Source organism: Castor canadensis, chromosome 10, assembly GCF_047511655.1.
Source record: "Castor canadensis chromosome 10, mCasCan1.hap1v2, whole genome shotgun sequence".
In the NCBI taxonomy this organism is placed as follows: domain Eukaryota; kingdom Metazoa; phylum Chordata; class Mammalia; order Rodentia; family Castoridae; genus Castor; species Castor canadensis.
In genome coordinates this window covers 809,261-825,996 of record NC_133395.1, presented here as the reverse complement: position 1 = coordinate 825,996, position 16,736 = coordinate 809,261, and the positions used below count along the sequence as shown (strand labels likewise).

The following is a 16,736-nucleotide window of genomic DNA, read 5'->3' as shown; positions in this document are numbered from 1 at the left end:
CACAGGTCTTGGGTCACGCTGAGTCCTCCCACCAGTATTCATCATGGCACATGTGGCTTTGTCCCCCTCCCTCCTCCCTTCCCCCTGCTGTGTTTCCCACCCAGCCTGTGAGTTCCCTGTCTCCATGTGCCCTTCCTGCTCACTGCTGTGCCCTAGACCCAGGATGACTCTGGCAGGGAGAGAAGCCCACTTGTACACAGCCAGGCAATGAGGGGAGCCTGGAGCTGCCTGTGCTCCCTTCCGTCACCTGGCTTTGCTGTCAGCTACCTGGATGGTCTCCTGTCTTCATCCCAGGGTTGGGGGTCCACCCACTAGGTCTCCCTGGTGTCTCCTGAGGCCCCTCTGCCTTTTGCTCCTGCTTTGGCTGACGTGGAGTGTGCAGGAGAGACTGCATATTGACCACACATCTCCTGTTCAACCTGAAGACATCTCAGGTTGGCAGGTCACTCAGCCGGGCCCTCTGTGTGTTCTGAGAACCTGCTGAGCAGAGTACCTCCCCAGGGCCCTGGACTTTGCTGTTTGCAGACCTTGTCCTGCCTGGCTGGATAGGCTCTGGGTCAGCATGGCCGGCTGTGTCCCCCTGCTCTGGAGCCTCATCTTCATCCTTGTCCTCCACCAGGCGGAGGTGTCAGGTAGGCATCTGGTCTTTCCATCTATCACCTTGTCCTTTCTAATGCAGCCCACAGTGGATTTGCAGATGACATTCTTTCTAGGAGCCCCAAGGGACCAGACCTGTCCTCATTGTCCCTCCTGAAATGCTGTGCTGGACTTCGCTCTCATGTGGTAGCAGTATGTTAAAAACAGTGGTGTGGCCTTGGGTCCTCCAAACGATATACTGAGACACAGGAGGCATGCAGGAGATGTAGGGGGAAGGGGGACGTCACGAGGGACAGGGTGGGGGGACAAGCCGAGGCAGGGCCTGGAGACAGACTGCTGCCTGAGGAAGCAGAGGGGCACAGAGGGGCAGCGAGGGTCACACAGGTATGTGGCAGAGAGTCCTGACCCAGTAGCATGGGGAAGCAGCCTCTCCTGACACCACCAGCTGGCTGCCCTCCTAGCAGGGCTGCCGACAAGGCACCCAAAGTCCTGCAGCGGGTGGGTGACAGCCAGGTGAGGCTTATACCCTGGTCCCACACCCCCAAATAATTACAGCAGTGGGAATTTCAGCCCAGACTCAACACCTGAGAGAAACAAGTTGTCTGCTTTGATGACAGCTGAAGGAACGGAGTCACTGCTGGCTCAGGGTACAAAAGTCCCTGAGGCCACTTGAGGGAGTTAACTGGTGTGACTTTCTCCTCTCGGGAAGCTGTGTGTGTTTTAGGTGTCTTCACTTCCTGTTTTATCAAGATTTTAAAGACCACTGGCAGCCGCTCACCACCCAGGCGCTGTGTCTCCAGCTCTGTGCACCTCATTTCTTCACCTCTGACCCAATGCACACCAAGCCCCACCAAGCACCCCCTCTTCTGCTGCTCTCAGGTTCCAGAATGGCAGCTTTATCCAGATCTGGAGCCTGGCTCCAGCCAGACAGTGGGCTCTTCCTGCAGCCCCAGTCGGCCTCCAGTCCCTGGACTCAGCTTGTGCAGCCCACGACTCCTGCCCTGTGGTGTCTGAGGAACCCTGAGCCTCAGGATGGGCGAGAGCGTGCAAAGGCGCTGAGATGTGCCAGACTTCAGAGCTTGGTACAAAAAATAAGGATGCAAGCAGTTTTTAAACAGTTACACGGGGAAATGGTAAAAGCTTGCATTTATTAGATTGAATATTATTAAAATTAATTTCACCTGTTTTATTGGATGTTTTTAAATGTGGTTACTGGAAATTGTTACAAGATCCAGGGGCTCACACCTCATCTCTCTTGGACAGTGAGTGCTATCCACAAGGCCACATCTCCCGAACGGCCCATGTCCCACCTACTCTGTCCTCCACACAGTAAACAGGACAAGTTGCACACAGCAAGCTAGCCGCATCCCTCTTCTGGTTAAAACCTTTAGAAAAATTGAAAACCATTGTCGTGGTGTGGCTGCAAAGGTCAGTCAGGCTTGTCTGGGTGACAGAGGCCCCCAGGTGACATCATTGCAGAGACAACACCTGCAGCAGCCTGGAATGTGTTTCTTCGGACAGTGGGCCAGAGGTCCGGAAACCCCCCAGATAAAAACTGAGCATGGGTTAAGTGTTTTCTATTGTTCTCAACATACATATCCCTGGCTGACACCAGGATAAGAAATCAACAGAGGCCAAAGGAGGAAGGGCAGGAAGAGAACTCCAGTGTCTCTGCCTGCAGGTCCCTGGAGCCTGGCACCTTGGGACAAGTCACAGAAGATGGCTCCCTGGCCTGCCAGGGGGATCTGCAGGGAGGTAGGCTATGCGGAGTCCCATCTAGAGGTGGGCACCTCTGACATTCTCTCCTGAGAGTCAGAGGCAATGGCTCCAGCCACGTGAAGCCCTTTCTGCTTCACTCTCCCAGGCTCTGGAAAACCTGACAACTTAGCAATGAGTCTGCTTGGACAGGAAGTGCTGACTCTGAGGGCGGGAAGACCACTGTCATCTTGGCCTCAGAGAATTCCAGCCTGTGATAACTGCAAAAGAAAATGGGCAAGAGAGCCAAAATCTCCAACCCCTCAGGACATCAGATGAGCATCAGCCAGAGCTGGCAGAAAACAGCAGGAGTAGACACAGAACATAAGATAAACGTTCATTACGGTTCAGGAAATGTGATAAAAACAGGAAAAGAAATCAGAGACATGAAAACGCTCATACACATGTGAGAAAGAAAGAAGGACTGAAATGGGGAAACTTTAACTTTAGAATCAAACAAAAAAAGGAAGAAGCAAACGTTCTCCTTTACCACAAAACACCAATTGAAAACATAAAGGATCGAGTTAAAACTCACTGTTCTGCAGCCAGGCACTGGTAGCTCATACCTGTAACCCCAGCTACTTGGAAGGATGAGGTCAAGAGGACCAAGGTTTGAAGCCAGACCAGGCAAATAATTTGTGAGACCCCGTCCCCAAAATTACCAGAGCAAAATGGACTGGAGGTGTGGCTCAAGTAGTAAAGCACCTGTTTTACAAGTGTGAAGCCTGAGTTCAAACTCCAGTCCCGCCAAAATAATAATAATAATAATAATAATAACTGTTCTTCAGTTCCACGGGTGATAACTGGTTCAGGTGAAATCATCCACAGAGGCTGAAACCATTTGGTGAAAGGCCCTTTGGGTGCCACATCCCAAAGCACCTCCCTCCACCGGAAGCCTATGGCCACTGTCTACCCAGTCGCTTAGCATGGGACCTTATTTGGAAATAGGGTCTTGCATATGTCATTAGCCAAGACGAGGTCATCCATCCTCCTCCAAGGACGAGCCCTGGACCCAGTGACCGGTGTCCTTACAAGGCAGCCGGTTGACAGAGATGCTGGAGGTCGTGTGAAGGCGGAGGCAGCTGTTGGAGTACTGTGGCCACAAGACCAGCCTAGAGTGCTTCGAAGCTGGAGGAAGCAAAGAACCCTCCCACAACCTGATTCTGAACCTGAGGACTTCCCAGAGACCCAGGAATCGATCCTGCTGCCCAAGGCCACGCCGTGTGTGCTCCCCTCAGAGCATCTAAGGAGCGGCCACCATCGTAATAAGCAGTCTGTGGAAGTAATGACGTCAGGAGGCCGTGGAAGTGATGCTCCGAGGACACTCATCTGTGGAATTTACACTGAGAACGAGCAACCCATGTCTGGTGCCAAGTCTAGGTGAAGGCACATTGGGCTTCATTGGGCCATAGGGGCGACTTCTCTCCAGGTTGGGCAATTTATAGCCAAAAAGGGAGGGGTAACAGGTATTGGGGAAAACTATTTCTTTTTCACATAAAAACATGAAGCTGCGTGTGTCAGGAACTGCGAGTCACACACCAGATGCTCAATTCTTCTGGAGGGGGCCTCTTCTTCAGATTCCAGAATTATGCTTAGAGCTCCAGCCAGGCAGCAGAACGGAGGGAGGGGCAAAGGGAAAGGGGCCGAGGGCTGCACCAGGTGTTTTCGAGAAGGCTTCCCTTCTACTTGTTTTTCCCAGCCAGTGCCTAGGCACACAGCACCCTCAGCCCCACTGGTGTCTGGAAAGTGGTCTTCATTCGGGACAGCTATGTGTCCGTCAGAAACCAGGGGTTCTTGTGTTCCAAAGGACTGCCATGGGGACAGCTGACCAGAGCTGCATTTCACATTCTCATCTCCATCCACAGGGCATCCAAGGCCACTCAGGCGCTCCCTGCCACCCTCTGGCTGGGCAGGCACTCCTTCTAGGAGTCTCTGCACATCTGCCCTCCTTTCTCCTCCCTGACCCTTCAGCCAGTTGTGCCCCGGCCTCCAGGGTCCTTGCTCTCTCCGACTCTCCTTTATGGTGGCACCCTGCACTTCTCACCATCAGTCGTTGTTTCTGTGCCTAGTTCCCCAGCACTGACTCCCTGTGAGGGTGGCATAGGCTGTGTTTGGTTCTCTGTCAAGTCCCAGTGGAAGGGGCTCAGTAAATCCCTGCTGCAGAGTCCAGCCATCTCTAAACTCATGTCCTTCACCACCCCCATGCCTGTGATCACAGCCAAATGGGGCTGCTCACCACTTTGCGACCATGGTGGCAGACTCAGACCCATCCCTGCAGACCCATCCTCAGCCTCCACAGTGGCCTCATGCTGGATGCACCCGTCTAGTGGGACAGGTTTCCAAGCCCTGTGGCAGCATCGCTGTTTGGGGGCAGCGCAGCCTCTCCTGCCATGTGCAGACTCCCAGGACTGTCCCTGGCAGGCCTCTGCCCAGGTGCTCAGGGAGTGACAGTACAGGTAGAAGGAGCCAGGCCCAGTGCTGTCCTGTGGAGAACCACACTGCAGGGTCCCCCGGCCTGCTGATGAGCAAAGGGAAGGGCAGTGTCTGAGCCGTTGTCTGTACGGGTCTACTTATTGCACCTTCGCCTCTGACACAAACCCTTCCAGAGTCTCCCCTCCCTTCTTTAGTCATGTTTCTTTCCTTCTGCAGGAAAGCAGTTCCATCCCTAAACCAGCAAAACAGGTGATGCTCACTTGTGGGTGCCTGTCTGCCTCTACCCCTCCCTTCACAGAAATCCTCCCAAAGCCTGCTTGGCTCACAGGTCTGTCTGGACTTCCTGTTTCTGCAACAGCAGGACAGACACAGTTTAAGCCAGTGCCGAGGGGAGTGGCCTGGACTCAGACTTTTGTCCCAACGCTCACCAGCTGCAGGTGACTGAGCCTCTCTGGGCTCTGGCTCAGCAGAATGTCAGTGTGTCTGCCGACAATCCCCAGGTCTGTCCATCTGCTTCCCAAAGAGGACATGAACACCTAGCCAGGGAAGTGAACTGCTGGCCCTGAGGACAGAGGGCCCAGCCCAGCCCTCGAGATGGGGGTCAAGACACATCAGAGGCCCTGATGCCTGGGGAGATCCTCAGGGTCACACCTCTACCGTCCTATCCCCTCCCCAGTGTTTCTTTCAGCCTCTAGAGCAAACTCGGCTCTGGGGAGATGGAAGCGCGCTGGCTCCTACCTCCTGGAAGAGATCTTTCAGGGGAACTTGGAGAGGGAATGCTATGAAGAAATCTGCATTTATGAAGAAGCAAGAGAAGTGTTTGAAAATGGTGCGCTCACAGTACGTATGCCCAGCTGCACTCACCTCCTGACTGACTGACCGCTGCCCGGCGCACCCCACACTGGGCAGGTGTCCTGGGCCTGCAGGAGCCTGACTTCACACACAGGAACCAGACATAGGGAAGTGAGGAGACCCAGTCCTGGCCCAGCCTCAGGAGGGGACCCTGCTCAGGGAGACCTGCCCAACCCACCTGTGTCAGGACTGATGGGTTTAAGTTCCCATTGCTTCAATATGACAAAAAAGATGGAAATACAAAAATCTTCCAGCTACACAGTAAGAAAATGTCTCATAGTCTTTTTTTTTTTTTTTAACTCAGGGCTTCTCACTTGCAAAGCAGGTGCTTTACTGCTTGAGCCACACCTCCAGTCCATTTCGCTCTGGTTATTTTGGAAACAGGGTTTTGTGAACTGTTTACCCAGGCGGCCTCGAACCTCAATTCTCTTGATCTCAGTAGCTAGAATTACAGGTGTGAGCCACCTGTAATTAATTCAAAGTTAGTATTTTTGAGTTCTTTCTTTTTTTTGTGAGACTGGGGTTGAATTCAGGGCTTCAGCACTTGGAAAGCAGACATTCTACTACTTGAGCCACACCTCCAGTCCTTCATAATTTTTACTTTGGATTAAATGTTTTCTCATTCACACCCTAATACAGGTAAGAGTTTTCCATTTTTGCCAGGCAGGGTGGTTCACACCCGTAATCCTAGCTACTTGGGAGGCTGAGATCAGAAGAATCACAGTTCAAGGCCAGCCGCAGCAAATAGTTCTCAAAACCCCATTTCCAAAATAACCAGAGCAAAATGGACTGGAGGCGTGGCTCAAGTGGTAGAGTGCCTGTTTTGTAAGTGTGAAGTCCTGAATTCAAATCCTAGTCCCATCAAAAAACATTTGACATTTGTAATTACTCAAGCTTATCAGAAGACAGAGGCAGTCAAAACCTGGGGGATACAGAATATTTTGTACAAATAAATACAGTAGCAAAGGTTTTATTAAAGATTTCCCCATGCTGCTGTGTATTCAGAGGTACAGCACTCGCTTAGCTTGTGTGAGGTCCTGGGTTTCATCCCCAGCACAGCAAAAAAAGAAAAGTCTCCTAGTTCTATGTGACAAGGTAGCAATATTTAAAGTTGGTTCTGAATAAAATGTTGAACTGCTCCTTTAGTATATTTTAAAATAACTTTCAAATGATAACTTCTTAAATGCTCGAATGTGAGACACCTCTTCTGGAACAGACCATTCGTAACACATTTAAGAAAACTCTTTTTTTTGCTGTTGGCGCTGGAACTTGAACTCCGGGCCCTGTGCTTGCTGGGCAGCGCTCTACCACTTGGGCAGTGCCTCCAGCCCTTTGATAGGGTCTGGCATTTTTGCCTCCAACCAGCCTCGGGCTGTGATCCTTGTACTTGCACTGAGTGAAAAGAGTGAATATTCTGAAGTATCTTATCCTCAATTTCAGTTTTCCTACTTGAGGTACTGGGGAAGCAAGCCCAGGGTCTTATACGTACCAGGCAAGCACTCTCCCACTAAGCCACAGCCCCAGCTCCTACATTTCAGTTTCACACTTCCTGGGAAAGGGAAGATTGGTACGCGCCAATCCCTCCTGACATCATGGGGCCACGCGGTGTCTCATTTCTTTCCAGGCTTTCGGTCTTGGGTAACTCTCCTCCTTTTGGTACCCCCACCTCAGACTAGCCTCCCCCAGACATCCTCCCACACCTTCAAAACTGTAACCGGCTTATAAACAAGAAAGGGAGGTATGAGTTTGGGACATGTGCCACGTGCTTCTGTAGAGGGATGTGGGAGGAGACCCCGGGCATCGGGAGGCTGTGGCAGGGGGTTTGTGCCTCTGCCACACACCACCCCCCTCCTCCTGAGGCGTGGTGGATACATGTGGACTCAGACGTGTTACGTAGGTGTTTAGTAAGTTCAGTACCAATAAACAGACATAAAGAATTTCACGTCTTTGCTTCCACCAACACTCTCCTATTGGGTGAATAAAGTCCACATCTTCTTGCCTTCAAGTCTGTCTACGGGAGGGGAGGGGATGCAGACAAGTGAAGGCTCCTTTGTAATGCTTTTGTTTCCCCTTCACAGGATGGATTCTGGAGACAGTATGGAGGTAAGTGGTTCCCATCTCTCTTCTGCATCCTAAGATGAGGCTGTGGACTTGCATTCCAAGCCTCTGGCTCCTGGGACCAGCGTTTGGCCTTCCCTGCGACAAGTGTCGCAAAGCCCCCATAGTCTGCCAGCAGGACCTTGCCCAATGTCTGAGGGCTCAGGCAGCAGGTGAAGGGTCCCCACCAGACCAGCTCCTCCCATCCCTAGCTTGGACTCCAGGAAGTCTCAGACTTTGGATACCTTTGATCCAGACCCAGATGAGTCTGGCATGGGGACTACAGGCAGACGTTCCTCATGAGGTGGAGGCACAGGGTGGTGATAGCAGAGACAGATGTGAAGATGAGGCCAGAGCAAGGACCCATCCTTGAAATGAGTAGGGGAGAGCTACTCATTTCTGCAGCCACCGTCATACAGGCATGGGGACACAGACGAAGGAGAGAGAAGTTTGCTGAGAGAGGCCTCATATGTGGGGTACATGATGGAGAAGGTGAGGGATGAGGGGAGGTAGGGGACATGGCACCCAGTGGGGCAAGAGGCACCCAGCAGCTGGCCTCCTTTACGCTGAACGGAGGTGGCATGGCACAGACTCAAAGGCCCCTCCTCCTCCCACAGGTGGCTCTCCATGCATCTCCCAGCCCTGCCTCAACAATGGGACATGCCAGGACCACATTCGCACCTACACCTGCACCTGCTCCCCTGGCTACGAGGGCAGGAACTGCGCGATGGGTGAGGCCCCATCCACCCCCAACCTCTGCCCTGCCTGGCAAATGACCTCTACCGCCCAGCCAGACTCCCAGTGGAGGGAAGCTGTGCACTCGATCTGCTCACCCCAGGGGAACCCTCCTGTTCCACAGCTTCTCCCTAGAAGCCATACCCCAAGTGCTGGCTCCATTTGATGACCTGCCCTCATGCTCCAAAAGGGCTCCCGGATTTTTCATGGCATAGGGCCCCCTCCTCCCTTGCTCCCTAACCCAGCCCCCTAACCCTTGCATACTTTGCTCACCAGCTGCGGACACACACTGATGTGTCCAGTTGGCATGCCACTGGGGGACACTTCAGAAAGGGAGAGTCAAAGTCTTTAAACAAATGCCCTCCTGGGGTTGAGGGAACCAATGCCTGTGAAAAATTATCAGCTACAGAAACAAATGCACTTAATCCCTTCACTGTATCCAGACAGCTAGAGTCAGATTTTCCGGGGAGAATATTACTTACCACCCAGAAATCTCTCCCAAGTCCAGGTTTTAACTCCGTCTGCCTCCTTAGCAGCTCCAGGTCATGCTTCATGGACATCTCCAGTTGACCCTGTGCCATGGGGTTCCCATCTTGTCGCTCTTGGTGGAAAGTTCCCCACCTCAGATGCTCTACCCCCATCTCAACCCTTGCTAAGTCCCCTATCTTTCCATCTCACTCTTCTCAACCAAGCCATTTACAGAAGCAGCCATTGCGGTGGGAAAGAAAGCCAGCTAAGAGACAGACACACATGCAATACAGACGGAGAGACACCAGGACCAAGCCTCCTGAGGACAAACCCAAGTGTCACCCTGGCCTGGCCATGTCCTGTTTCCATGTGAAGCTTTACATGATGAGTCAACAACAGTCCAAGGAGAATGACTCGCTGCAAGGAGATGGCGCGACTACTTCCACCTTGGAACTTCTGGTTTTACCCTTTTCTTCTCTTTCAGCTACAAATGAATGTCACCCAGAGAGGACAGATGGGTGCCAGCACTTCTGCCACCCAGGGCAGGCCTCCTATATGTGCAGCTGTGCGAAGGGTTACAAGCTGGGTCCAGACCACAAGTCGTGCATTCCAAACGGTGAGTTCTCAGGTGGGACGGCAGCCGTGCCCTCCACTATCCACATCCTCCCTCTGATGGTTAGGGGTTCTTGCTACGGTGGGAATCACTGGCTCAGGCTGCTGGCCTCCGTGCTAGAGCACAACGGTGCCAGGAGCTCCCTCTGTCAGGAGGCTCCGCACCATTCTATCACTTGGGCTACCCGGTGAGGTGCACTCTGCCTGTGCATCGATTATCTCAAGTTTGTCAGCATTCAGATGAGAGTTAATGGCTAGCACTGTGTGCACGGAGGACTGATTTTCTTCTCGTGTTGTCACCACAACTGAAGAGAGGTGTGCATGTGGTGCCCTGACATCTGGAGACATCACAACCCCAGAGGGAAGCCCGTGGAATCCCCCCAGCTTCCTGTGGCAGGTAACAAGCACTGTACAAAAGTCCTTGCTTGTCACTTCCACGTTCTTGCCAAATAGAGAGGTGATGACTAGGGGCTGGGTGTGGCTCAGAGGCACAGCTCCTGCCTAGCAAGCCCAAAGCTGGGTCTGCAAATAATGAGAGGGAGAGGGAGGGAGGGAGGGACAGAGGAAGGGGGGGAGCGAGAGAGAGAGAAAAGAAAGAGACTAAGAGACTTGGCCATGGTGACTCAGGTGAGCTCTTTACTGATCTCCACTCACATCAACGCTTTCTCATGCTGAAGCTACAGCCTTGGCTGCCGGCATCATTTGCTCCACGTGGAGTTCTCAGGATGTAAGCACTGTCCAGCCTGCAGAGGCGCCCCTGACTCCGGGAGGCAGAAGAGCCCATGGTTTCACACAACCCCTTGCTCCACTCCTGGCTGGAGTCTCAGTTCCATTGTTTTACTGCTTTCTTTGCAGTCCTCCTTATCCTTTTCCTTTCCCCTTTGACAAAGTAAGGTTAAATGTTCTGTTTCTGTATACTTACCTGTTACTCTTGGTAGAAAAGCTTCAAACCCGAGCCTGGCAACTTGCAGTGTTTCTCCTCCCCGCAGATGACTCCACACACATGCTGGGGCTCACCTGCTACTCTGGACAGTAATTTATTCTTTCCTTGCTTTATTTATTATTCTATCAATAGGGCTTTATACCTCCCACACTAGTTTTGATTTCCTTGCATTTCCCTCTTGCTTGCCTCTTAGCCCTATTTAAGGCAGACTCTTCCCTTCTGCCTCAGCATCTCCCTTAGAAAGGCCTTGTCCGGTAGGAATGTAACGTAAGCAATTTAAAATCTTCCACTAACTACACTAATACCAGAAAAGCAGGTAAAGTTAATTTTGATCATCTGCTTTAACACAATAGAAACATTATTTCCATGTGAAATGAATATAAAAATTATTGCTGCTTTTATTCAGCCGACCTCCATCACTGCGGCAGTGGGTGGAGAGCTGGAAGGGAAAACAGCAGAGACCTGGGCCAGGCTAGGCTGGAAATGCGGACTGAAGGAAAGGAGTGGACAGAGCGATGGGATGGGAGGGACAAAGCTGGATGGCCTTGTTAATCAGCTTTTAGTGACCTCTTGCTCTCACTGCTGTTACTCCAGAAGCTTCTAGAAACCCTTGTTCACACCCCATTCTTCTTATCACTGTCTGCCCCACTGGTGTGCCAGGCTGAGCCTTGGATCTTGTTGGGCAAGGTGGTGACAGTGGCCTAGTTCTGCCAATACATGTTGTCTTCAGTTTCCTAAGGCACGCTGGGAGCATGAGGACTTATGTGGCCAGGTGGTGACCATCCTCAAACTCAAGCGTGCTCAGAAACAAGCTGATCCAGGCAAGATAAATACTGTTGATTTTCACTATGGTATGAGAAATAGGCCTGAACTTATCTAACTGAATATATGGAGTTTTTCTAAAACAGACTGGAAAAGAGATTACCACACCTAGCAAAATACAGAGCTGAAAATTATCTTTAAGAACCTAGTTGTTTCTTACATTCCAGGTAAGAATCGACACTGCCTTCCGCCGTTTTACTGGGGCCCAACAGGCTAATGTACAGGTCATTCTTCCATCCAGCTACAGGGAGGACAGCACTGTCCCCAGGGCGGCAAGCCTGAAGTCAGTGTACTTCCTGAGGCAGGTCTTCAAAAAACACACAAAGTCTCCAGAAGGCAGGCCACAGTACCTCTGAGAAGCTCTTTCATGCACTTTCCGTTTTATGAGGCCAGTCGTGTACACCATGTGTGCATGTGTCATTTCACTTAACCCTCACACTAACCTCTCTCTCCTCCTTTTCATGTCCCTGGCTCTGTGATCTCTGTCTGGTACTGGCTAGACATGGTAGCTTCCTGTTGATCAGTGTTGGCCTGGTATTTCTTTTCCCCATCTTCTACTTTTCACCTATTGTATTTTTGTATTTAAAGGGCATGCAGTTAGTTGGGTATTGTTTCTATCTGATCCAAGAATATATGGCTGCCTTGTAATGGGATATCTACACCATTTTGCCTTTGCTGCTGTCAACAGGGTCTGGGTTTGGTCTATCGCCTTCCTTTTTGCATTCTATTTTCTCCACTGCTCTTCTCCTTGTCTTCCTTTCCTGCCTCAATTGGACCATGTGCTTCTTAGGACTTCATCACGTCTCCTTTGCTGGCTCTTCAGCTCTAACTCATCCTTTTGTTCAGGGCACAGCCCATCTCTTCCCTCCTGGCCTTGCTGTTGCTTCTGTCCCACGTCTCACATCTATAGGTGGCTGCAGTGCTGCACTGTAGTTGTACTTTTGATTAGACAGCATCCTGTAAAGAAGTTTAAATCACAAGGAAGAAAACTTGCAGGTGTGCTGGGGCAGACATCTGGCAGACGTGGTACCACCTTCTTGCCTGTGTTAGAGGGTTTCTGGGAAGACAACTTTGGCTCTGTTGACCTCAGGAGTCTTTATTTCACCTTTCTCTTTGAAAGATGTTGTTCTCCTGACAGCACTGCATTGTCTCTGGGCTAACCTGGCTTCTGCAGATATGTCATCACCTTTCCCTGTGGCCCTCTTGCCGTGTCCTTTCCCCATGGCTGCATTTAAGACCCTCTTTGTCACTGGCCATGAGCAATTTGGGTACTGCTGTTGCTCCCTTGTATTTTTTATGCTTGGGGATTGTTGAGAATCTCAGACCTATGGATTACACAGACTGGATGTCTCTTGCTTGGGAGATTTCAGATTTTGAAGATCTTTATGTGGGCTTCATCCACCAATCTGAAATGCTTCAAAATCCAAAATCTGAGTGTCACAGTCGAGCTCAAAAAGTTCTGAATTTTGGAGCATTTCAGATTGCAGATTTTTGGGATTGGGGTGCTCAACTTGTAGTTTAGTCAAATTTGGAAAAATTATGGGCACCATTTTTTCAATATTTTCTGTCATCTCCCTCTCCTCTAATGTAGATGTATCTTGAGCTGTCTAGCGTCCCCCAGCTCAGTGATGGTCCATTCACTTTAAAAATATCTCTATTCTCAAGTGATTTTATTCTGGGCCATTTCTGTTGCTATCTTCAAGGTCACTAATCTTTTCTTTTGCAGCTTCTAATCTGCCATTAATTCCATGACTCACATATTGCAGCAATCATCTAAATTGAAGTTGGATCTTTTTTGTCTCTACTTAACTTTTTTGTCTGTTTGAAATAGTGACAATTGCTGCTCCATGGTCCTTGTCTGCTAACATCTGTTAGTAGCTCTCAGTCAATTTTGGTTGGCTTTTCTTCTCAGAATGGGCAGTGTTTTTGTTTGTGTGCCTGGTGATCTTTAATGGATTGCAGACAAGCCGTGCCTCATCAGGTAACAGTTTTGTGCTTTGTAAATATATCTGAATGTTGTTCTGGGACATGGTTAAAACACATGGGAACAGCTTGATCTGTTGGCATAGTGCTTTTAGGATTTGTTAGGTAGGACTAGAGTAGCTGGAGGGTCAATTATTCCTACCACAGCAGTAAGACCCTGCTATATGCTCTACCCAGCGTCTGTTGGACCCGCCACTGGCTGGCAGGACACCCTATTGCCAGCCCTTGTGAACTCCCAGCACCATTCCCTCCAGCTCTTTAGGGAATTCTTCCGTCTTCAGTGGCTTCTTTCCATACACAGGTGTGCTATCCTGACTGCTGACACCTAGGGGACCTGTAGCTCCTCAGTCCTGTCCTCTGCAGGACTGTCCTGTGACTCTAGCGCTTTGTTTTCTGTGGCTTCTAGCTCTCTCTCCAGCTCAGGGAGCCCAGCAGTTCTTCCCAAGTCACCCATTCAAGAGACCAGTCCTCTGTAACTTCTTTCCTTTTGCATTGCTCTACGGGAGGGAAAATCTGATCACCGTCACTCTGCCTGGGCTAGAAGGGACCCATTTATACCCAAGCAAAGGAAAGCACGGCTTTCCAGTGACCCGTCAGATCTCAGTGGCCATGTAAGTGGTGGGAAGGGTATGAAAACTGGCTGCTTAGTAGTCCAGAACCCTAGCCAGTAAGCTTTACTGCCCCCTAATCCTGCAAGATGTCACTGCCTATTGTCTGTTTTGTTTTCTGAAGGTCAAGTTAACAAATTCCAAAGGGAAAGACTTCTGTGGTGGTGTTCTAATACAGGAAGATTTTGTATTGACAACAGCAAGATGTTCACTAAGACATAGAAATATTAGTGTGAAAGTAGGTAAGTATCTTTTCATGGATTTTGTAAGATGGCACTGGAAATAAAACAATATGTAGGAATGACTGGAAATTTAACTGTCTGACACAGCAGTGGGGCAGTCAGAAGAGTTGGGTTCAAATCCCTCCACTGGGTCACCTCAGCCTCATCTCTAGTTTTGCTGTGCCTGATTCTCCAGCTGTAAAAACCAAGCAATCATTTCTCTCCTGCAGTTTACATGGTAACCTGCCAACATGTCCTATAATGAATCTAAAGATCCCTAAAATAAATGCATTTTCTCTCTATTCTTAAATACTTTTGAATCAACAAAATAACCCATAAGCAGAGTTTTTGAGCAGCCTGGAGAGTTCCCTTCACTGATGCCTAATCTCTGACCATTTCTCAAAACCCCACTGTATTCCAAAATAAGACAGCTGATTCTAACCTTAAAAAGAGTTGACACAGCTTGTCCTCCAATCTGCCTTTACTCCCAGGCCAACACTGATGGAGACAGGCAATTTGCCCAGCCAGTCCTGGGGTGCAGCCTCTGCCTTGTCATGGGCCTCAATGAGAAACTAGTCTGTTACCTAACTCCAGAAATCAGCCTTCCTTTAAAACTTTGCCATGATTGCTCATGATTTCAGGGTCTGACAGGAGCGAGGACGCAGTGAGCATCAGGATCAAGAGCATTCATGTGCACATGCGGTACGAGGAGGAGTCAGGGCAGAATGACATCTCGCTGCTGGAGCTGGAGAGGCCAGTGCAGTGTCCCAGCGTGGGGCTCCCCATCTGCATCCCCGAGAGGGACTTCGCTGAGCGTGTCCTCATTCCAGGGACAAAGGGCCTCCTCAGTGGCTGGACGCTCAATGACACAGACCTGGGTGCCATGCCAACAAGGCTGCCAGTCACAACTGTGGATGGGGAGGAATGTGGACAGGCCCTGAATGTGACCGTCACAACAAGGATGTGCTGTGAGAGGGGCAGGACAGGGGCAGGGCAGTGGGTCGAAGGAAGTGTGGTCACCAGAGAACACAAGGGCACCTGGTTCCTCACAGGGATTCTGGGGTTACCATCAAGAGAAGAACAAGGAAATATGTTCCTTCTCACCACAGTCCCAAGATACTCACTCTGGTTTAAACAGATAATGAAGTAACTAAGACTCAATACGCCAGAAAGGACAAAATATGCAGTGAGATTCCAAATTTTAGCAGCAATCATAGGAAGAAACTGAAATTCTGTGACAAAAGTGGTTGTAAGACTGTCAGAGCCAACCAACTACCAGCTTACTAGGTCATTGCTGGATGCTGACATTTTTTTCCTTGGAACTTTTTAGCTAAATGGAAAACTTGAGAAAAAATGAGATCTATCAAATAAAATAAATCTGTCAGTCACAAACGAGTCCAGTTTCTGAAAACTGTTTCTTCTTCCAAGCCTCTGCTAAATGGAGAAAGGGTATGAACTAGCTCGGTCTGATACATAGCTATGGTCAGTGCAGCCCTGGCATGGAAAATCCTCAGAATGGTGCTACAGACAGAAAGTGACCTCCTCGGTTCACTGCAAGTGGAATTGTTGCTGTGCACTGGAAGAAGCAGCTGGATGGGGTATGGACAGGGAATACTGTAGAGAGGCATGTTTGGGAAAAGGTCAGGAGGCACACGGATGAGAAGTCAGAAAATGTGGGGCCTTCCAACAGGGCTGTACCAAGAAGCACTTTGGATGCTGGAGGCCTGACCGACAGGTTCCAGGGAACCATGGGGTCAGGGCTGGCAGTGGAGCTTCTCAACTCTGCCACTTAAGCTGGTAACACTTGAATGATTACTTAACCTCCTTGTGCCTCAGTGTTTTCATCTCTAAAAGGAATAATAGGAATGTGGCTACAACATTTAAAAAGGGCCAAACCAATCCAGACACAGCAGCACAGAGCTGCAATCCAATACTCCGGAGGTCGAGGTGGGAGGATTGTGAATTGGAAGCAAGCCTGGGCTATGACAGTTGAGAACCTGTCTCAAGATCAAAATAAAAATATCAAATAAACTAGCCTACAATCACGTCTGATTATTTGATGTCAATGCAAGCCAGCTGCAATGATACATCCTCTGTGGGTGCCCAGACATGAACCAAGCTGTGCACGAGGCCTTGTGCACAGAGTCCAAACACAAGGGTACTAGGCACTAAGGCTGTTTCTTTCACTGACAGGCATGATCATACATTACCTTACACTATCAATCCTTAACTGTGAGTGTCACTGTTTACTGTTCAAGAAACAACCTGGAGACATCCATAAACCTTAACCCTTGTTGTTATTAACCCAGAAGAATGCAATTCAGAAGTGCTCACAAGAATTCCAACAAATCACTATACCTCATCATTTTTATCAGAAGATGCTTAAGGCTCCTGCCGGGCAGTGGGAAAACAGGATTTCCAAGTAGCTCTGCAGCACAGTGCCCATGGATATGCACAGCAGAGGAGACAGGAGCACAGCAGTTAGCCCTGGAGGGGCTCAGTAGCAAGGTCCTCCCCGCTCTGCCCTGCCAAGACTGACTTCACTGCCAGACTGCATGAAACCACAGCACACGCTCCACTCTGCAGCTCAGTGAGAAACTGGATGCCATC

General features: G+C 50.0%; 1 protein-coding gene across 1 annotated transcript; it reads left to right on the top strand.

Annotated features, from left to right (window-relative positions):
- Positions 1-473: 473 nt before the first annotated feature.
- Proz (protein Z, vitamin K dependent plasma glycoprotein) lies at positions 474-15,521 on the top strand. Its single transcript, XM_020164486.2, has 8 exons — positions 474-632; positions 5,462-5,625; positions 7,716-7,740; positions 8,352-8,465; positions 9,422-9,553; positions 9,861-9,946; positions 14,030-14,147; positions 14,768-15,521. The coding sequence occupies exons 1-8, from the start codon at positions 563-565 to the stop codon at positions 15,274-15,276; spliced, it is 1,218 nt and encodes a 405-aa protein (XP_020020075.2). The 5' UTR covers positions 474-562; the 3' UTR covers positions 15,277-15,521.
- Positions 15,522-16,736: the final 1,215 nt, after the last annotated feature.

Coding starts and splice junctions, on each gene's coding strand:
- Proz (XM_020164486.2), top strand. CDS start 563: ATGGCCGGCTGTGTCCCCCTGCTCTGGAGCCTCATCTTCATCCTTGTC. Junction 7,741..8,351: donor ATTCTGGAGACAGTATGGAG/GTAAGTGGTTCC, acceptor CTCCTCCCACAG/GTGGCTCTCCATGCATCTCC. Junction 8,466..9,421: donor GGGCAGGAACTGCGCGATGG/GTGAGGCCCCAT, acceptor CTTCTCTTTCAG/CTACAAATGAATGTCACCCA.